The sequence below is a fragment of the Bidens hawaiensis genome, unplaced genomic scaffold (genome assembly GCF_021521415.1).
Source record: "Bidens hawaiensis isolate Kalapana, Puna unplaced genomic scaffold, B.hawaiensis_p1.1 tig00052990_1, whole genome shotgun sequence".
Lineage (NCBI taxonomy): Eukaryota > Viridiplantae > Streptophyta > Magnoliopsida > Asterales > Asteraceae > Bidens > Bidens hawaiensis.
The window spans coordinates 78,400-102,393 of NW_027499528.1; the positions used below are offsets into that span (position 1 = coordinate 78,400).

General features: G+C 34.8%; 1 protein-coding gene across 1 annotated transcript; it reads right to left on the bottom strand.

Moving 5' to 3' along the window:
• Window positions 1-5,322: 5,322 nt before the first annotated feature.
• Window positions 5,323-19,118, bottom strand: LOC143599847 (WD-40 repeat-containing protein MSI4-like). Its single transcript, XM_077077705.1, has 16 exons — window positions 18,963-19,118; window positions 17,760-17,920; window positions 16,508-16,571; window positions 15,949-16,035; window positions 15,812-15,874; window positions 14,001-14,066; window positions 13,813-13,887; window positions 13,170-13,245; window positions 12,286-12,460; window positions 11,549-11,630; window positions 11,313-11,386; window positions 11,069-11,180; window positions 7,167-7,241; window positions 6,790-6,857; window positions 5,985-6,084; window positions 5,323-5,670 (listed from the first exon to the last, which is right to left on the bottom strand). Exons 1-16 carry the CDS (start codon window positions 19,116-19,118, stop codon window positions 5,578-5,580), a joined length of 1,527 nt encoding a protein of 508 aa, XP_076933820.1. The 3' UTR covers window positions 5,323-5,577.
• Between the last annotated feature and the right edge of the window lie 4,876 nt (window positions 19,119-23,994).

Below are 23,994 nucleotides of genomic sequence, written 5' to 3' on the forward strand. Positions count from 1 at the left end.
AGAGGCTACGGGGACGGGGACGGGGACGGGGACGGGACAGATTAGAAGCTATGGCGACACATCGAATGGGAGGTGGAGTGGAGCTACGGGGACGTGGTGTGGCGACGGACAGGAGCGGCGGTGCAGCGACTGGAGCGGGGTGCGGCAACGGAATGGTGATGACGGCGGCGGTGACGGGTTGCGCGTGATGAAGATGAAGATATGGGTAGTGGGTATGTTGATTTTCCGGCAACATGTTCTTGATTTTCCGGCAATGTGTTCTTGATTTTCCGGCGGTAACCTCCTTCGAAATTATGTACTACGGTGGTGATATAAGATTTATGGGTTTGTATAACATACCTACTTGGGTTTAAGTGGGTATTTTGATGACGTTAATTTATGTATTTGTATAAGATTTATGTGTTTTCTAGGTTTGGGTTAGGGCTCTTAGCTGGAGATTTTCTGGGTTTGGGTATGATGATGATGAAGATCTGGGTTTGTGTTTGAATGTTGATGATGAAAATGAAGATGAAGATGAAAATGAAGGGTATATTAGTCATTTTACCAATAATTACACTGCAGGGAGCATTCTGATCATTATAAAAAACATATGAGTACAACACCCGAAATTTAGTTTTCAGGGGTTAATGGTGCCCCCGATATGACACGGGGAGGCAAATCGTAATTTTCTCTTAAAATAATAATAATAGCATATCATATAAATATGCGTATTGGTTCTTTAGAAAAATAATGAGGGTCTTAAACGTCATCCGATATAGGCCGTATGACGAAAAGAAAATGGTCATATGAGTTGTATGACTTAATATGTGTTGCTAGTTTGTCACGTTACTTTTTTATTTGTTAGTTTAACACACCATAAGACTCGTCTGCTTTTAGCAAACTTTCATATGTCCATAACTCCATATGAAAATTTTACCTATTCTAATAAAGTAAAATAATTGTAGAAATGTGTCGTTTTGTGGCTAATCCTTACATTTTTTCCCTCCAAAACTAATATATGTTTTGTGGCTATCTATTTATTTTTTCGGTTAATTTAGTAAACTATACATATACGTGTTAAATTGTAAGATAGTATATACCAGTCACTTTCAAATATAATAAAGTTTATCATATATAGTTTCTTGGGTTTTTTTTCAATGATTGCTTCGGGTTTTTTGTGGAATTTACATTTGATTGTTACGGGTTAAAAGTTGGTAAATAAATCGTTTGGTACAAATAACTACATTTGGCTCAAATTTGTTGCGGGTAAAAAAATGGGTAGTTTGAATACTTTTAAAAATTTGAGGATGCAAATAGATCTATCGTCAAACTTGTTACGGGTTCAAAGTTTTGACTTAAAAATGTAAAACAAATGAAAGTTATAATTTTAAATGTGATTGGGTTTCGAATTTATATTAAGTACATTTTTGAAAATAGTTAAAAGATTCGGGATTTTGCACATTGAGTATTTTTCTCATAACTATTAAAATTAGAAACATTTGTATCAATATTGACTTTTCCTTCAATAATGATCAGAATATTGCATGTGAAGCATGTTGTACAAAATTATGCTCAAGTGAAGCAAAACATTCGAAAAATTGAATGAGTTAGCATGTTATTTTTTTGTCAATTGGCAAAGTCGAGAAGCCCCTCAAACTTATCAAAAAAAATTTATGGTGTAGTTCATAACCAAATTTCTTTCAATTATACATATATGAAACTGAGAATAGATTTTCAATAGATAGAGTATTCTTGGGTATGTTTTTGCACGTGAATTTTTTTTTATTAAGTTTATTTTTTTTGGGAAAAAATCATTTTGTGATATATATAAAATCAATTTATATATAATGATACAAGCATAGATGTAATATATATTTCTATATACATTATGTATAGCTTTATTTGTAACTTAATTATTCAGATCATCCTGTATGTTACACGGGCTCTAAAACTAGTTATGGTATAAATGATTTGTCATAAGTCATAACTCATAACAACACACTATACATCATCCAGTGTGTTACACATATTAAGTCATACAACTCATATGGCCATTTCTTTTCGTCATACGGCCTACATCGGATGACGTTTAAGAACCTCATTATTTTTCTAAAGAACCATATACGCATATTTACATGATATGCTATTATTATTATTATTATTTTAAGAGAAAATTACGATTTGCCTCCCCGTGTCATATCGGGGGCACCATTAACCCCTGAAAACTAAATTTCGGGTATTGTACCCATATGTTTTTATAATGATCAGAATGCTCCCTGCAGTGTAATTATTGGTTAAATGACCAATAGACCCGTCATCTTCATCTTCATCTTCATCATCAACATTCAAACACAAACCTAGATCTTCATCATCATCATACCAAAACCTAGAAAATCTATAGCTAAGAGCCCTAACCCAACCCCAGAAAACACATAAATATTATACAAATACACATAAATCTTATACAAATACATAAATAAACATCATCAAAATACCCACTTAAACCCAAGTGGGTATGTTATACAAACCCATAAATCTCACCACCATTGTACATAATTTCGACGGAGGACCGCTAGAAAATCAAGAACACGTTGCCGGAAATCAAGAACACGTTGCCGGAAAATCAACATACCCACTATCCATATCTTCATCTTCATCACGCGCAACTTGTCATCGCCGCCGTCATCACCATTCCGTCGCCGCACACCGCTCCCGTCCGTCGCCACACCACCTCCCCGTAGCTCGACTCCGCCTCCCAGTCGATGTGTCCTCGTAGCTTCTAATCAGTCCCCGTCCCCGTAGCTTCTAATCCCTCAGATCTATATTTTTTTTTAAATTCTTGTATAAAACCGGGTTTAAATTTGGACGCGGATGATAAATATGTTGATTGATGTTTGTTCGTGTTTGGGTTTGGTGGTGGGAGGATGATGGGGGTTGACAGTTTGAAGCTGGTGGCGGTGGTGGAGTTCATTATCCGGTGAACGCCGGCGGCGGAGGAAGATGAGAGTTTTGGAGGTTGTGAGATGATGATGATGATGATGATGATGATGATGATGATAATTAGGGATCTTCTTCTTCTTATTGTTATACTAGTAGTAAACTTGCGCGATGCTGCGGTGACAACAATATGTTTAAACGATTTTTAGTAGTTACAAAACATGTAATCAATATTAACAAATGATTAAAAAAACATATTCATTTTTGAACATATAATCAAATGTACTTATTTTTCTAGACCAATTAAGTGAGACTTAGTCATTGTGTTGACATCTGAAAATAAATATAAAAATAAGTTGAATTCTCAAAAACCTTTTAAATGAGATATCATAAAATACAATAATACATATGGGTACCTCTCTTAAGAACATAGTAGATAATAAAACTTGGAAAAATGGATTCGTAACCTTCATTGTGTGTGTATATGAAACATCAGCCAGTGACGGATCAAGAATTTTTTCCCAAGAGGTTCACTATTCAGGAGAAGGGGGGAGGATCCAACAACCCGTGAAATAAACTTTCCCAAGACTCGTGTTTGCAATCTTCATAAACAACCAAAGATTTAATGTCCACCCAAAGCCAACCCGTGACTTACAACCCGTGATAACTCGAACGCGTTTTGACCTATCAAAGTCCTTGATCGTTGACAAAATCAACGAAAATATTTTAAAAGATGATCAAAGCTCACCAAAATTTATACTTCTTTTAAAGTGACACAAAATCATTTTATTTTATCCCATGCACATATATATTTGGTAAATCTTACATGGAATGTCAACAAACATAAATGCGTCATGATTGTAAGGTTGAAATTTATTAAAATTTATATATTCAAAGGTATAAAAGAAAAAACAAATATATATATATATATGAATATATGGGTAAACTTAAGGGGGTGGAAGGATAATTATTAATTAAACTTACAAAAGTTGAATATAATTGAGGGGTTAAATTTGTAATTATATTTGAGATTTATAAGTGCATATTTGAGTTGTACTTTTATGCTTAATTGACTTGTACATTATCATAAACACCTCAAAATAAAATAAAATTTACATTGAAACGTCGACAAAATTAAGCACGTTGCAATGGTAAAGTCCGGTTTTTTTAAAACATAATATATTAAAAGATATAGAAGAAATAAAAATTTTAAATGAATATGTCAAATAAATGGATAAAGTTAAGGGGGTTCATTTGTAACTACTTGATAAATTAACTAAGTTTCGTTGAAATTTAAGGATCATAATTGTAAATATTTTCAAAACTAAAGATTATTATGATGTCTAAAGTACTATATTATCCATACATTTTTGAATTTGTATGCATTAAAGATTGTAATTTATGCAATAGTGTTTGTACCTTTTAAAATTTAAAAGGTTTTTCACTCATGCGTTATATATAGTATTGATTTGTCATAAGTCATAACTCATAAAATTAAAGATTGTATGACGATTATGATCATAGGGCGATATGAAACTTTATTGGTGGTTTTTATGTAGTGTGTTAGCGATATTTTCTTTATCATGATATAATAAATGTTGGTTATGCTATTGGGTGACCCTCTACGATATCACCATTAAAACATTACTTACAAGTTACAACTCTTTATAAGGTTTATTATACATTCTTTACTTATAATTAGTTATTAGTCATCATTAAAAATATAGGTTACGCTAAACTAAATTTGCTTGGTTAATATTATTAAATTTGATGCATTGTTCTTATTATTTGAATAGGTCGTCTTAAGCGATCACAAATACATACATACATACATATGTTTGAGATTTTGGTGATTTAGGGTTGGTGTTTTGTCATGGCTTTGAGGTTTTTGTGTTTTGAAACCAAATTTGCTACTGATTTGGTTTGTTTTTGGATATCTAATGGAGGATTGGGAGATTAGAGATTCGTGTGGTTAGGCAGAAATCGTATAAACTAGCTAAATTAAAGTAATTTGACTCGATTCCTTTTTTAAACTTCGGTTTGGTTCATGATTTCAAGGGTCAGGGCTATTGTTGTAAACCAAATTAATATATATTATGTTGTGCTTTATAGATAACTATTGATTATTGATATGCAAATCGAGATCAAAATGTTGGTTTATGTATCTCATAGAGTCATACTCATGGGTCTATGCTACATTTTCTCTATCAGGATATAAAGTATTTATCATAAATTTGTTTCAGTTTTTGATTATGTAATTTTTTTTTATCTAGTAACAGTTTGATTTTAAGATTAATAGTTATTTTTTAATATTTTGAACATAAATTGATTACATGTTCTTTTATGTAAAAATCCAATTAAAGAAGACCAAACCTGTCAAAACAAACCACTAGTTGTTTTGGCATGTTCCATTTGTACCATTAATCTGGCAGTGGCACACTGTGTTTCAAAAACTCGAAAGAAAGTTAATAGTCAGCTTAATACAAAAAATCCATATCCCATACCAACAAATATAAACCCTAAAGACAGATTGCAGGTTTTCTTCCTAAAAACACCAAAAGCGATTCCATTGTGCAGTTTTAAATAATAAGTTTAAAAGTTAAGACCAGTCTAACATGTTACAACAAACTTAAGCAGATAATAATCCTAAGAGTTTTGTTCCTAAGAGCAAGTACGAAGGTGAGATTTGAATTGACCCAGCTCGGTGATAACCTCCTCTTGTGGGTGATAAATTAAATCAATCATCCACCATATCTGCAAATATTCAGTTCCAACATTATAAATGGTTGATGGATTGTGAAGGTGAAATTTTTGAACCAAATGGCTTTATTCCAATGCTAGATTACTATTGTCAAGGAGCCTGTACTTGTAATCATGTCTATTGTGTTAATTAATTGTAAAAAAATATATAAAATTAAAAAAAAAAAAAAGACAAATCATTTGCAGGTCAACCCGTCCGGATCCGTTTTGACCTTAGATGACTAGAAAATAATCAGGTTTTGGGTGATCATTTTCAACATGTTTAATAATCAGTTTGTTTTGACAAATACTAGAAGTCAGTTACTCACCTGTAATGTTCCACCCCCACCAGTACTAGCATTATTGCCAGAAACACTAACTATTGTCCACGGATCATGTGCATTCCAGTGAAAATCAACCACCTTGTCCCTACAATTTACACAAATGCCATTCAGTTCGTTTTAAAAACCATAGTTTAAAAAAAATTAATATGGCTGGTTATGAAAAAATTTAAATGACATAATATTGATACAATTTACACAAATGCTATTCACTTCATCTAGTGTGTTTTAACGTAACTATCCAAAAGATGATAATTAAATTTTACTCATAAATATGTGTTATATTGCACAATAAACAAATGATCATAATTTTAAGAGTGAACTGCGGTTTTCGTCCCCGTGGCTTGTCCAAATACGCGGTTTTGGTCCAATAGTTTCAATTTTGCGATTTTCGTCCCTGTGGTTTCATTTCACTTGCAATTAAACCCGAATCCATTAACCCCGTTAAGTTTGGTCGTTAAACACATCAGCCTGCCCCCCACGCGAGGGGCATTTTTGCCCCTTTTCTCCCCAAATAAACTCAGTCGTAACTCGCAAGCCCCCCCTCACGTGAGGGACTCGGGTTTAGTTGGGGAAAAAACGACAAAACTGCCTCTCACGTGAAAGGTACGCTGATGGGTTTAGCGACCATACTTAACGGGGTTAATGAATTCGGTTTAAATTGCAGGTGAAATGAAACCACAGGGATCGAAAATCGCAAGTTTGAAACTATTGGACTAAAACTGCGGATTTGGACAAACCACAGGGACGAAAACCACAGTTTACTCTAATTTTAATAACGGGGTTTTCGTACTTGTGCCCAGAATGACGGAACAGTAAGCCTTGTGAAGATTTTGAAGATGGACCAGAAAGTTCCCCAATCTGCTCAAGAACAAAAATAATTTAAAAAGATAAATAAAAAAAGCAATTAAAGTACTGGTGGCAACTTTGACCCATTTGATTATGAATGCGTCAATTTGGATTGTATTTATTTAAAGATGAATCTTGTTAAAAAATATCAAATTAATACATGATACAACCTTCTAAAAACATTCTTATACAAAGATAAAGACTGTTTTTATGATAATAGCACATTAACAATTAAAAAATAATTTTTTTCTGCTCAACCCAACACAAGATAAAATTAAGTCATATACACAAAAGAGTGCGCAATAAAGATAAAACCCGCACCTTATTATGATCCCAGATGTTCAAGACTCCATCCTCTGCTGAACTGCCAAAAACAGATGATTTGTCTGGAGACCACTGAAAAATAAATATAATTTTGTAAATCTCACCTAATGATGTGTTATCTGCAGCTATTTTATATAATTTACTATAAAATGATTACAATAAAGTGGCAGGCAAACGGGTAACAAGCTGCGCCGCAACCCCCTTTTGAATAGCAAAGCCAATCCTGCTAAAAACGAAGCTTTGGGACCTAGAAGCTGAAGAGGTTCCGTGTACGACGTGCTGAATCCTACTCAAAAATTTCACAGCCTCTGGAGCCAGAAAACCAAATGTAACAAAGGCAAATGGTAGAAAGACATGTTGATTATCTAAACAAGCTTTCTCGTGTTTAACAACTTTGCCCGATTCAGCCTTCAACGCAGCCTGACCCACAACAAACCCGCGGTCCCTGAGCCCAACAAGAGGAGACACTCCTGTAAGATCCACACAGGCGTGTTTCCCCCCTACCCACCCGAACACAAGAATATCAGTTGGTAGTAAAGTAGACCTCCCTTCAAGAGGATTCGTGAGAAAGTTAACAGGGGTCTCCTTTTTAGTAGAAATCCCTGCCTGTTTAAGAACATCACACAGAACATCCCTAACCAGATCATGTCTGTATTTAAAGCCAGGCAATTCTTTGCAATGCACCGCATGGTCACTAAAAGAATCCAAACAGACCTTGCAATAAATTGGGCAAGGTTCATCCGTCGGGAACATAGGGATCATTAACCGGTACTTAAGGATAGCCTGATACTCCAAACCCGACATACGTTGGCCTAATCCTTCAATGGGGATGGCCGTTAGAAAATCCTGAGCCCGAGGAGCCCGAAGGCATTCAAACACCGCCTTTTGGCGAGGGGATAGATCAAACTTCACTTCTAAACTCTTGACGATTCCACTAAATAAGGCACTCGCCACAACATGTTGGGCTTTAGGGGAAGCAGTGTCCTTATTAGAGAACCCGTTAAGATCAAAATCTGGAAGTGAAGTACGTAAACGATCCATCGCACACCCATAATCAGAGTCCAACCCATAAATATCACAACCCCGAAGAATATGGTCTTGCAAACACCACGACTGTGCTCTCGAAGCCACAAAAGCATATGTAGATACATCCTCGGCCGAACAGAGACCCAACCCCCCATAACGGGTCGGAAGTGATGCCAACCTCCATTGGAGATCCCCAAAGAACGGACCTCCACAAACCACGATGTCCTCAATCGCCCTTCGAAGACCATTGTCAAATATAGAAACAGTTTCCCCCAATTCATAGGTTGGCACGTTCTCAAACTGAACAAAAGCTTGGCGACTCCCATACATGAGCGAAGCAAAAGAAGCTCGCATTGAGGATCCCGAAGTCTTGGGAGACAGCTCATCAGTTCCACAGCGCTAGATGCCCTTTTCATAGCCAAACTGCTGATAAACCCCGCATCCTGGCTTACAGCACCACCAAGGAGTTTCACGCCAAGCACCGGCCTTCCAATCCCGCAAGGGAACAACCCCTCCTGTGCCTTCACCCCATTGCATGTTGGCCAAAATAACTCTGTTTTCTTAACATTTGATTCAAGACCCAAACGAGGCCCCTCAGACCTGATAATATCTAATGCTTTGGCTACCTCTCTAGTATCCCCGATAATCGTGCCATCATCCAAGTACCAAGCATGAAAGAGAAGCTTGCACCTATCTCTGATTTGGTGAACAAGTGGGTGCAAAGCTAAGGCAAAAAGGAGAGGCCCAAGAGGGTCCCCCTGTTGAACCCCAGTGGCGGATTTAATGAAAGTATCACCCACATATAACCTAGCCGACTGCCCATATAAAAAATCCACCCAAAGAGAAATGGAAGGACATCGACTCCAGACCTCATGTAGAAGGGTCGTCCTATCTACTAAGTTGAAGGCATTGGAGAAATCAACAGTAAGCATAGCCAATGACCCCTCCGAATGAAACTGATTTAGAAACCTGTTCGCGCTATGAAGCACGGCCTCTGCCCCACTGGGGACTCCCACCCCAAATTGAAAGTCACCGAGGTATTTAGCCATCTCCTTCCCGACACCCCTCATAGCCACCTTAGAGACCAACCGCCTCCAAATGGCCCCAACGGCAATAGGTCTAATCCCATTTTCCGGTTTAAGCAACGGCGTAAGTGGGGCAGACGCAACAAACTCTGCCAACACCTTAGGACACCTTCCCCCCAAAAATAAATTAACCACCGCAGAGATAGCCTTGAGCAAACCATCCGCAATCGGAGACCCCTCTCCGCACAACGCATCTAAAATGTGTTGGGCTTGCAAAACCGTCCCGCCCACACGAAGTCCCTTTAGGGAAAGACTTAATGCACCCAAGCACACTATCAACGTCCACGACAAGGGGAGACTCAGAAAGCAAGGAAGCAGGCATAATCGGAGGTGTCGTGATGGGATGCTTAGACAACAAAGCGTTCAAAGTATCCTTACCGAAAGGTGCAACCCCTGAAGAGCATAATACCTTGACCGCAGCAGTGAAATGCCCGTCCGCAACTTTTCGCAAACATTGTTTAACATTGGCGCCCAACCCGGCATTGTCAGACTCGGGTAGAAACGCATCACCACCCGGGGCATCTCCTAGGGGTTGGTTAAAAAGCGATATAAGGAGCTCAAAGAAACCGTTACGGTCACCCCAAGCGGATAGCGACCGTTGAATAATTCGGCATTGCTCAGACTTTCTATTGCCAGACATGCGTTGCTGACGATTAGAAGGTCTAAAAACTCGTAAGGTGCAACGTGGTAACAACAGTTTCACCCATGCCTCAACAGACTCTGGCATAGCTGCCACCTTACCCAGAGCACCCACTAAGGCTTGAGAAAAAGCCATACGACAACTATGAGGAATGTTTTTAACAGTCGCAATAGGAAGAGTGAAGACACGCTCAAGGAGAGCTACATCCACCTCCACCCTTCCCACCGCGACAACTTCCCTCCCAACATGTGGCTTCGCAATCCCCACTATATATTCCTTCACATCTCCCGTGACACACTTGTACCAGACCGACCCGTCATCATGATGGCACCCCCGACGGAGAGCATGTGACTCCATACACGCTCCACACATTCACCTACGAGAGACCTTTAAAGCCTCACCAACCGAAATAAACAAATCCAAATTTGTCGAGATCACCTCCTGTAAGGTCTCTTTCTTGTCATCCGATGACAAATGAAGCCACTTAATATGTGGGGCCAATCAAACCCCCTTGGACCCCGGTAATCCATCCGGGCAACAGTGGAAGCCTCTAAACGGGCACGGCCAAACAACCTCCTCAATAGCCCCGGTCATACCACCCCAAACCCACAAAACACCCCGGTAGCCACGTACCACACCAAGAAAAATAATAAAACAAAACTCGAGTTGAGTTTGAGGAATGAACACCCGAACCAAAGAGGAATGAGGAGAGCAACCACCCGTTGCCCTCCCCTCCTCAAAACACCAAAAACAAAGATTATTTCATTGAGGCATTTTGTCGAACACCTGGCGGGCAAACTATTTTCTTCAAAATTTTTAGTTGATGATGATTCCTTTTTGAATGTACAAAGTGAAAATGGGATTTGGGTTATTTTAGTTGAATAAACTCTTCCTGATCAATATTATTATTCCTTACCCTTTATGCTTTTATGCATAGGTTTGAACTTTGAATACCGCTTTGCTCCTTAGCCACTTTAGCCTGAAGATCAGTAGTAAGATGGTCTTCAAGGGTAATCACAACTGGATACTCAGATGCAGTGAAAGCATTATTCTTGATAGACTTTAAACACTTAATCTAATGATGCAAATTGCAAAACTTAAAATAAATAAATAAACATAATACACACATACACACTTTTGAGTTCTACCTGTACACAAAGAACAGCAGCATTGTGATTCTCAAATATGTGGATGGGTGATCCGACCCCATTTGTAGTGAGATTCCGACGATCAAACAAGCGAATAGTGTTATCAGCAGATCTAAAAATATTAACTAAGTTAAACTTGGAAGCTCAATTTCAAAACCAAAAATTAGTTTTATTTTATTACTTCCAGTTTAGAAGTAGAAATTTACAGATAAAACTAGTAGAAGACAACATGTACAACAATTACCCTGTTAGTAAAAGATTATCATCACTTGGGTTCCAGTCAACACAGTGAAGATCAGCACTGTGTGCTTTCTCAACCTGCAAAATAATTACAAGAGAATAAAATAAATTTATGCAATTATACAATTTATACCAAACAAAACATTTGCAAAAAACTATACACTCAAAAACAAACAATATAAAAGTGACAAAGTCAAAACTGACGATCAAACACGTAATAAAAAAAGTGAAGAGGCTTACCTTGACAACTGGAGAAGAACCTGTTCTTGCATCCCACAGAATAAGACAAGAATCATCACCAACACTACAGAATTCTTGTGCACTGCACCAACGTCAACAGAAGTCAAACCAGCTTCCAGTTAGCCAGAACCACCATAATTCTTAACTATCTAATAATGGAAATTCTATTTGACATAATCACATAGAGGTGACAAGATGACGGGTCGGGAGATCGGGTTACAAGTTAAATACTTTAAGGTTAAACGGGTTATTTCCAGGTTGGTTGACCCACAAACACTTTTTTATTAAAATGTATTAATGTGTTATACATGATTATGAAAGTAACATTATACAATAAAAGAAATTATTTGTATAACACCTTATTTACTACATGCACTGCCTTTTATATTTAACTGTAACCATTTGCCCTTATATCAGATTATCAGTTCTTTTTTACCTCCTCCTGGGGTAAGGGCAAAACAATCAAAACTATTTTTCAATAGTGTAAGAGTAAACGAGAAGGTGAAAAATCACCTACCTCAGTACCTCACAAAACCAATTAAGGGAGACTGCATGCATTAAAAATACACTTTTGAGCAGTTTTCAACCAATTTGACCCTTCCCAAATGAAAACGATACCACTTTAAGGGAGACAAATCAGACTGTATATGTTGTTTTATGATATATAACACATCCATTTGATCCATATCTGTCAAAATTGTCACCTTTAGTTTCTACATGAAAACAGTGCCAGTTACCTTGAGGGGCAAAACTGTACATCTTCAACAGTATCATTATGGCCATGGAAAACACCTCTTGCTTGAACAACATTGCTTCCAGTAGGCTTATCACTAGGCCCATCAGTCTTTGGCTGTGTTGCTAATGTTGATATATGATCATGAATATTCCAAAAAACAACTGATTTGTCCTTGCCTGACAACACAACAAACAACTCAAAACTGAATACAGAAATAATGTAAATATTGTAGAACATGTATGATAACTTAAAATTACAATGAAAGGAGCTAAAAGCATAAAATAGACACACACTTAACATTTGTTCCTCATTTTAGCAACCGACTTACTATCTTACATTAGACGCCTAGTTGATGCCATGAGATCCACTACATTAGACGCCCCATACTAAAAATTACTTGTGTAATTGAAAATAGTAACAAGTTTGAAAATTAATCCTTTCTAGACATATTTTTAAGAACTTAGTAAATGCCAAATCTACATATAAACTGAAATGGCCAAAAAAAATCCATGTTATCCAAAGAACTTGATTAATATTGCTATCATTTACGTAATCATTCTTGACACTCATATTAGTAAAAGTTCAAACTTTTGAACAAAATGTGCTTGAATAAATGCAACCAAACTTGACCCATGCCATAAATTACTCGTGTAGAGCAATTACCCAGACCGTCAGACCCGCCCAATTTTCCACCTATAGTATAATGTATACATTCACACTCTTTATAAGATAACTCAAATATGTTTCCTTCTGATCAACCGCAAGAGCAAAATGTTCTCAGTTGGCCCATTAGGCATTAATCATTCTAGTGAATCAGCATTAAGCATCGCTAAAATAGTCATGTTTCACAAAGCAGTTCAAGAAAGTATTGTTCCACTGTATCACCTCCAGAAAGTACAAAGGGTTCACTTCGGCACGTGGCAAGAGCGAATTCAGCATTTTCTTGATGACCGGTCAAAATCTGCAATGCCAGCAGTATAAAAGAGAATCAAATATAGCCACATAAACCAAATTAAACATGAATAACAGCTCCACATCAATATATTTGAGGGGGGTACATTGGGGTAACTAGTAAGATAAATATAACAGATAAATGCACAAACTGTGTACATAGCGGTTAGAGGTGGAAAAATGGGTGGGGCAGAAAATGGGTCAAAACCAATTGTTGAAGTATGGATATAATTGGTATGGATCGAAACAGGCCAGGCCAAATTGAATTGACACACGTACATTTTTTGCCCAACTCTTATAGATAAAAGCATGTGCTAATTATGATTACAAAAACAATATTATCACAACAATAACTTAAAATGACTAAATCTATAATAAAAATAACTTTCAACAACTTCCAACCACTTTAAGACAATCCCCTTTTAGCTATTTGTTATTTGGCCCAATTGACTCACTTAAGATAAAAACACAGGCCAAATCAACTCATTCATAAGTAAATGGGTCAAAAGAGCCACCTCTAGATACATGGGTACAAAGAGATAACTTATAGTCATAATGTTCCCTGCAGAAAACTTACCAAATCAGGACGGGACTCTGTGGCTCCCAAGACAGCCTGGCGATTAGGCTGAGATTCAACATCCCAGATCAGGACCTGTACAGAACAAAACAAGAGCAAAAGCAGCTTTAAAGAAAATAAAAAAAAAATATTGAAGTGATATATATATATTAAAACCAGCCAAATACATAAACAAATTGAGTGCATACATCAGGACTATCAGTGTGTGTAGCTACTATATTGCTGTTCTGAGGAAGCTCCCTGATGCGATTCACCTAAACATATATAATCAAAGCCAAAGCAACAAAGGAATACATATTCATGATATACTGCACATGAAAATATTATTGTGTAGGCGGTAATAAAATTGACTAAATGAGTAACAAGTATGATTAAACATATAATTTAATGCTGCATATTACTACATTCAGATCGTAGTCACCACCAGATCCTGAATGCAGTAAAGTCACACACACAAAAAAATGGCCATGAAATTATGAATGCAACATATTTTACCATTCTTTACTATTTGGTTGATTGGATTTTAATAATCCCTATCGAATGGTATTGGCCGATAATAATCCCTATTCATTTTATCGCCACTGGCGGTCCCAAATTTAATAGCGTTGGCCCCCAATGGTCTCCCGTTTAAAAAACTTAACGGCGTTATACTTTTTTCCGAATTTCAAACTAACGTTTTAGGGCTTTTGATTGGAAGAATGATACGAGCCGATTGATTTAAAAATTAGTTCGAAACGGTGCTCCAAAACGACGAAATAATGCTTCAATTCGAGTGTTCGAACTTACAATTAACAAAAATCAAACCGTTTGGATCACCGTTTCGAGCTAAGTTTTACATCAATCGATTCGTATCCTCCTTCCAATCAAAAGCCCTAAAACATTAGTTTGAAATTCGGAAAAAAGTATAACGCCGTTGAGTCCTTTTTAACAGGGGAGCACTGGGGGCCAACTTTTTTAAAATCGGGACCGCTAGTGGCGATAAAATGAATAGACATTATTATCGGCCAATACCGTTCGATAAGGATTATAAAAATCCAATAAACCCTACTATTTTATGCAACAAATTACATTTGTTTCCCATATAATAATACAAATTGCATGTTTGCATACTATGATAAGAAACAGTAACTGGTAAGTATGTTACATTAAAAGGTTAAAAAACGAAGTGTGATGCATGTATTGATAAAAAAACCATAGTTATTAAATGCGATAGGCGCACCTAAGGCGCACAAGCCTCCTCTAAGCGCTAGGCGCTAGGCGCAAAAAAAGCGTGGCTTGAGAGAAAAAAAGCGCACTTAAATAAAAAAATCACAAACAAAATTTGTAATGTTAAACAACACTTTATTCAAATACCAAACATTTCAAATACATGATCCTCAACCATAGTTTTGAAAATCATATGAAAATCCAAAATAACCAAATTGTTCATACCCCAAAGCTAAAAAATCATAAAGTAATAAATATAAAAATGAAAGCCATTGTACTATTCCTCAATTAAAAAAACAAAACAACAAACTAAATTAAAATAAACAGAATATTACTAGCCTCATAAATCATAATCGAAAAAAAAATAAAAAAGAAAATAATAAATATTGCTAGCCTCTTTTCTGTAATCGTGTTTTTGATATGTGATAAGAATAACCAAATATGTCGTTCATTATAAAGAGAGATTAAGAGTTAATCTTGTTAATCCCATGAATTTTAGGTAAGTTGTTCAAGAGATTAATTAAATAAAATCAAGGTAAATAAAAAAATCAAAAAAATATTCAGTTGCTGATCAACTCAGGCGATGGATGAACGCTTCGCCCTAAAATTGCGCCTAGGCGCCAAAGCGCTGCGCCTTTAATTACTATGAAAAAAACAATTTTGTATCGTCCCATATACTCTTGCAAAAGCTCCATTACAAGTATAAATACTATTAAATTTAGAATACTTATAGCAAAATCTTTATCAGAAACATTATAGAGTGCGAAAGGGGTTAGATTGTATTTAGAACTACCTCTCCAGGATGTATAATAGTTTTAAACTTCTTTACATAGGGTGATCGTGCTTCTTCATTGAACTACAAAAACATAAAATTGTTATTAAACTTAAATCAGACACAAGGTACAATGTTGAAATTACTTTTGGACTCACCTGCGATATGTGTTCTGCTGCTGCTACCCTAGGTTTAACAATTTCACAGTTCGCTATCACAAGTGTGTTTGGTACACTACCATCAGTCTGTACAAAACAGAACAAAAAGATTCAAACTTTGCATCCAAACATATGAGTCAAAAAAAATTACCATTAAAATTTCAGCATGGCTCTCATATAAGCAAAGTTAGAATAAATCTTATTCAATTTAGATATGTTAAGGCACTAAAAGAACCACATGTTTCATCAGATATTGAAAACTAATATCTAATATTGATAATAATTCATAAAATAACTCAGTTATGTTAGAAAGATCCTACAAAAACTAAAGGTTGTGGTTTTCCACAATAGATGGCGGAATGTGATTTGACAACAGTTGTTTAAAATAAGCAATAAGCCTAAGACTGTACATCTTCCACGACGACCATGCCATGTAGATTCTCACTCGACCAAAGTTTTACAAGCGTACTTTTTCTTTATATGTCTTTGGCTAAACATCATATGTAAATTAATATAAATCTTTCATGCATACATACATTGAGGTGAAAACATCATTTACCTGTTCTGATAGGTAAAGTCGTTGGCGATTCTTGTAAGTAGCTTGCTCTATTTGTGGTCCCCATCTATTAAGAAGTCAAATTTAAAGAACAATAACCAATGTAAGAGATCCAACATGAACCCATAGTTATCGAATGCGCTAGGCGCACTCAAGGCGCATAGGCCTCGTCTAGGGCCTAGGCGCAAAAAAAGCGAGGGCCTGAAGTAAAAAGCGCATTTGAATAAAAATTTAAAATATATTATGCATATGAAAAATAATACTATTCTTCAAATAAAATAAACAAAAGCTATTATATAACATTTAATATCATCTAATTAGTACCAAAGTTCTAAAATATTCAAGATTCAAATTTAATTCCAGAACTTGAATAACAAAATGTATCAATATAATGCCTTTGACCTCTCCTAGATCTAAGTTTAATAGCACTCCTTGCGTTTCTTTTGCTCGGCTTTTATCTTCTCATGTTCTTGGCATAGACAATGCTGAAGCGCTCGCCTAGGAACTAAAAGCGCTTTTATTGAGCCTTGCCTGAAAAATGGGCCTAGGCACAAGAAGCGAGGGCTTTTAATAACTATGCATGAACCATACGAACACACTTGTCAATAACTCAATATAGCCCCATTATGGTTAGTCTGAGTGAAATGACCAGAAATAGGGTGTCCGTTGTTTATCGACAATACAAGAAAAAAAACAAACTACACAATGTTTGTGAAGTACTAAAAGAGAACTTTAGCCTACGACAGTCTCTGCCATCTCTAAAATAGACAACTCGTAGTTACTAAAAAGATGGCAAGAGGGGGAACAATTTAAACGTACACCAGCTATGAACTCCAAACAAATATAAATATAGCATACCATGAGTAGAGAGCATGTTGGCTTATTATATAAACATGCTTATGCTAAAGATTTAACATTACTATCACTAGGCATATAATCACATCTTGTAAACTCCCAAAGCCAGTAAGTCAAATATGCATTGTTCGTTAATTATCCGTCATCATTTAGCTATTAATTCAGTTGATAGAAATACATCACTAAAATAAAAATATCCTAGTTGCTTAGAATGATTTTTCAGTAACAATGCAGAGCAATAGGTTCACCACTCCATTGCAACCCTAACTATGTATCCTCACTTCACTGCTTGCTTTATCAACTATGTATCATCACAAATGCAGCTACGAACGATATATGAAATGAGACACGAAATAATAATAAGTGAAAGTTGAAACCCTAGAGTGATAAAAATACGGACCGACAAGAAAGAGAAGGCCAGACAAGGTCGTAGAGAATACTGTGAGTACTGCCGTGCTCCTCCGCCGTTGTTGCCGGCAGCACCTCTACCTTCATTCTCGATTTCTCTCTTTTTTGTTTTCCCGCCTGACTGATTTCAGTACAGCGGACTTGAGGTTTGACCTGTTGAATTAATAAATACAGATGTGGTCCCTGTCTTATTATACTAGTTACTTTGCTAGTTTAGATCCAACTTACAAATTTTGGTTGATGGTTTTTAGTGTAGTTTTGTTTATTCAACATATCGATTATGAAATGTTTGTTCCCTTGTAAAAAAACTACGGAGTAATTTTTATTCAACGGTAATGAGGTGTGTATAAATCAATCAAGGTTTAGAAGAAAAAAAAACACTAAACTAGACAAGAAAACAACTAACTTCGAAAATTGAAAACAAATTACATTACAAGGTTGAAACTACATTAGATTTCTTAATCTATAGAACAATATTTTCCGCAATTAATGATTCAAAGATAGCCCAAAACTTTAACCTTCTCTAGCAGTGGCGAAAAGCCAATGTACGAAGTCTGTGACGTGTGTGTAGGAAAGTTTACGTGCAAATGAAATTATCGTGCTAATTGTGAGAATCAAGTAGGGTAATTATATATACAAGTAGATTAAATATGTAATTACATCATATAGTCATTACATAATTATTTTACTTATATATAATTACTCTAATTGATTCTCACAATTAGCATGTTAATTTTATTTGTATTTGATCTAAACCCTATATATATGGTTGGATAAAATAAAAACCAATTTGAGTTGAGAATCTATAAACTCATTCTAAAATACATGTTTTTAATTAAAATTTAAATCTTATAATCCACAGCTAAAGTTAATAAAAATGTGAAAATAAAAGTGCATTTTCTATCTCCTGAAAAATATGTTTAAAAAGTTTTTTAAAAAATGTAAAAAAAAATCACCAAACATTTGTTTTTCTATTTTCCGATGTTTTGTATTAATTGTAACAACATATATTACATATTAAAAAAAGCAAAAAAGAACGATGTTACATAGGGTTTTCACGGGTTTTTTCAACTCAAATGGACTTTTATTCTATGCATGCCCAATATTTAGAGAGATAAATGATCCGAGACATTAGTCATTTATCGTACAATAGGCGCGATACTCTATAACGTCGATTTTCAATCACCACGCTAACCCTGAAATCACAACTATGCGAGCCGGTCTTCGTCCACCTCTGCTCCCATCTATTCCGTCCACCTTCACCATCACCGTTCAGCAGTCCGTCATCGTCCAACGATTCCGTCCATTGTCTTGACCATTGTCTACCATCGTGAACACCATCTTCTTCCATCACGACCAGCAATCATTGTTTACAGGTTAGCTGATCAAATTGACCAATTGAAATTGAAATTGTTGAAAATAATTGATCATTTAACCTTGAAATTGATCCAGTAAATCATCAATTTGAAGCTTCAATCAACCAATTTTAATTTTTTGAGTGATGAGTTTTATGCTTGAATGTATCAGGATTTAAGCCTGAACATTTTAAGGTTTAACCTTGAATGTTTTAGTGTTGAGAATTTGGCTTGAACTTATTTTGTGTATCTAATGTATGTTAAGCAATTATTGTATGTTAACGCACCCCTATATATATATATATATAGAGAGAGAGAGAGAGGGTTAACGTACGCGAATCACGCTCAGCCACGCAGTGGCATAAACACAAATAACTTAAAATCTCTTCGTTATCTAATTAATCGATTCAACTAAATAATCGTGTGTAATACAAATTGCATATCAAAATCAACCATTATTCAAACATGCATGCAAATTGGCTAAATAGATTGATTTATGCAAAGTAAATTACGATCGGTAAAAATTCGGAGTGTAACAAATCAGTTGAGCATTCAGATCCTTATTATCCAACTTCAATTGAACATATGCCATATAAATTACACATCGATGTGTGTAATCGATCTTATAGTTCTAGTTACGAACAAAGCTTTTATTTCATCTATGCTCAATTAGCTAATTGAATTACTTAGAAAATAAAGCATTTAATTCATAGTCATCCCAACAATCAATTGGTGTTTAATTACATACATAAACATTGGAATCACACTCATTGGTGTTATTCAATGGAATCAAACAATTTAATGAATTAAGCTCAAATAATTGTTATCTTATAAACTGCAATTAATTTGAGCATGAAAGGAATTCAATTACGCTCAAGTATTTGTAGGCTTTTAAATTTGTCACAACTCAATTATTGAATTTGATTCGCATACTCATATTAGTTATTTGTGTGGCATCGATCACACAGTTAGGGTTTTTTGTTCAACAATGAATTACACTTGGTTCAACTTAAATATTAATTTGCTTATAAAGTTGTGTTCAAATACATTCAAAACGCTCAAATAAAATGCTCACTCTAATTAGGGTTAGAGTCCTACGCTCAAATTAGGTCATTTATTTTGCAGATGATCTGATATATCATTTCGATTCAAAATTGAACCTTTCGTAATGTTTGTTATACGCAATTGATCAATGATGAGTGGTGGGTGTAGTTTGAAAGGTGTTAGTTTTTTTAAAGGTTAATTCACACAATGTTGAGTTTTAAATTTATAAGAATGATTATTATCTTAACTAAAACACACACTATGCCTATTGTATATGTAGTAAACTATATGTAAGAATCAAGTATTGATCCACTAACACACTTACAGATTTATACTACTAAATCGTTGTATTTATTTAACAGGAAGTGAAAATCATTTTGGTTTTGGTTTTGGTAAATGAGTTTAAAGAAACGTAAATTAAAATTAAAAGACAAATTTTTGGGTTTTTATATTTTTAGATAGAAAGAATATCAAAGATAAAAGTGTATCATCTTGGTTAAAACTTCTCTTAACTTGGTTTAATAGTTGATTAGTAGACATGTGATTTGAGTTTGTTATGGTGATTAAATATGAGAATAACATCGTTAGTCATGTTATTCCATGATAATAAAATAAAGAGATAACTCTTGATCCCTTTTATTAAAACATCATTTTATGTAAGCACGTGATTTTTGATAAAGATAAGTTAACTCACTTTAAAGATGAGACAATCCCTTAAATTACTAAGATAATTGTTCTTGATACTTTAATAAAAATAACATTTGTATTATAAATAAAATATCAATTAAGATTAGTTGAGTTGTAAAGATTTAACCTTGATTTACAAAGTATACTCACACAACTATTGAGCAATTATAGAACTCATGTAATAACCACTCAAGATTTGCTTGAAATAGGTTATGTTGCACACTCACTTATCGTCAAGCTCGGTATTTAGGGGTTTAGTTTAAGGTATCTTAGTTTATCAAGCAAGTCCTATCGACTTAACATCAAGTTCAGGGTCTTGGTGTCTATTTTAAGGTTCGTCAAGGCTTCGCAAGACTAGCAATTTCTCAGCTTATCATCCAGCTTAGCATTTGGGGTATCTAATAAGAGTATTATAACATTCCTCATCAAGTGATAATTGCAACATAACCATTAATTTTTAAAAACAAATCACATGTTTTACTATCATTATTAAACTTCAATTAAGATTCATTATAAATCAAGATGATACTATAGAAGTTTAGCTACTAATAAGCATAATGATTAATATCAAACTAGTAGATACAAACATGATCAAATTAAAAAACCTAACAAATTTGGATGACTAATCTTTGATGCTAATGACTTGTCCTAAAAACTTAATATCATTAATCTTCAAGGGTTGGATGAATGTGATTAATTCATTTATTAATGGTGGTGAAAAGAGGTGGTTGGAGAGGAGTAAATGAAGTGAAATGTATATTTAATGTTTCTTCAATGTGGTTGAATGAAGAAGATGAACATTCAATTTATAGGTTGATTAGACCCTTAAGGCACGGCCGTGTTGAGTGGGGGCACAACCATGTCGTCATTTTTGTCCTGCTGCATTAATTGTTCATGTCAGATCGTACAACTAAAGGTTAGCACGGCCGTGTTAAGCAAGACACGACCGTGTTGAGTTCCACAACAGTCCAAACTTCTCCGGTATGCATGGTCGTGTCTTGGGAAGGCGCGGCCATTTTTTGCTTCAGAACCTTCTATTTTGTTTTGTCTTCTTTCTTTTGATAACATGGGTGTGTTTTGGTTAACATGGTCATGTCTTGAATTCCTTATTTTTGTCTATTGGCCATGTCTTGATTCACCATGGGGTGTGTTGAGTCGGTTTTCACCATTTATCTCCATTTTTCTTCATACTTCAGCTTGTTTTATTCCTTAGAACTAAATTTACCTATAAATAGAAATTATAAACATTAGTCGTTATTTATTCTAATATAATTACAGAAATTTCTTATACATCAATCAATTAATCAAATTTACAAACTTCAATTACTCCAATTAATCAGTTAGATTTACTAATTTCAGTCATGAACTGATTCAACATATTTTGGTAGGTAATTCGGAGTGGAGGTGTGATTTGATACGTTCTAAATCAAACTTATTCACGCAGATGCTTAATTAGGACAAAACCGATATTGAATGTAGTTACAATTATACCATCGCGTGTTTTTGTAATCGAAGACCCATGTTGTCGCGTACGTTATTGTATGATAAGGAATAGTGTATTATATCTTTCATTTCTCTCTCTCTCACTTTATATATATATATACACACACATATATATATGCTCTCTGGTTGCTCCCCACTCTCTTTAAAGCGACCAAATTGCTTGATTTGTGATTTGAGGTTTCTCTCGCGCTTGACTCGAACTCGCGGATATGGATCTCACCAAACTCGGATAATCCTTATTTATTTGTGAAACATTTCATAATCAATCAATAATTTCCGCGAGTCATGGGTCTCATTAAACCCGGATAACCCTTAAACGGGTTATTTCAACCCATTTACTTGTGGAATTCTTTTATCATCAAACCCTAATTTAGTTTCTCATCTCTACATATTCTTCGTCGTCAGTCTATCCTCTCGATCACTGGTTAACTTTTGATTACACCCACCATGGTTAACCTCCCCTCTCATGTATCATCTACCATCATCACCTGCATCAATTGTCCCTTTTTTATAAGACAAATATTTGTGTTCATGCTTGTTTGTTTAAAGAAATGACATGTTTGTGTTCGTTCGTTAAAATCCAAAAAACCTACACCTCTCAATTGAAATAGTCTAAACGTAATAAAATATAAAGAACGTAACAAACTAATATATACGTATTAAATCAACACAAAAGATTCATTAAAAAATAAAACAAATCATTACAAATATAAAAATGACAAAACGATTAAAAAACAAAAACCTAAATAAACCCCCCGTAACACGGGGGACTCTGTGGCACACACACGCGCGCGCGCACACACACATATATAGGATGATTCATGCGAGAAATCAATATGAACCACTAATTTAATTTGAAATTTTAAATGTTTAAAAATAAATGAAAATAGTTTAATTACAACCATAAATATCTTCTCTTTTCATTTAGTACAACTATTAAACCCGCTAAAAACCTACACTTGTATTTAAGTATCAACAATTATATATACCCTACACGAATATACACATAGCCTACACATGTTGATTTAATATTAACAAAAAATATGAATGTTGTATTTTAATATACACATGTGTGGGTTATATGCATCTTATATAGTTTAGACCATTTTCATTCGTAAACTAACCCAAACCAAACTTTATTATAAAATAAATTTATCTCTCTTTCACCGACCCAATCCAACCAAACCAAACTTTCCACACTTATTAACTATCCAAACTCCACTATTTTTTATTAAACAATATAATTTATTATTAAAGTGTTTAGAACTATAACAAATAATTTCTTTATTTATAAATAAACAATATATATTTAATTTAAAAATATTTAAAAAAATATTTATATTCACCAAACATATTTAATAAAGTAGATAACAAAATTACAATCACAACATTAAATGTATAGTTACACTTACAAATGATACAAACTACATAATTATTCATCATCCCCAAATTTGTGCCAAATATGCTTAATCAAATCATTTTTTAAGCGATATGAGCTTATCTAGTACAAAGCTGTTCCCTATTGGTCATATTAGTATATAAGCTTCCAATTCGTTGAGTATAGCATTGAAAAGGTTGCTCATCATCTTCACTTGAGCTTCTTCGTTGCCGGTTAACAGGTCTATCATTTAGAAATTC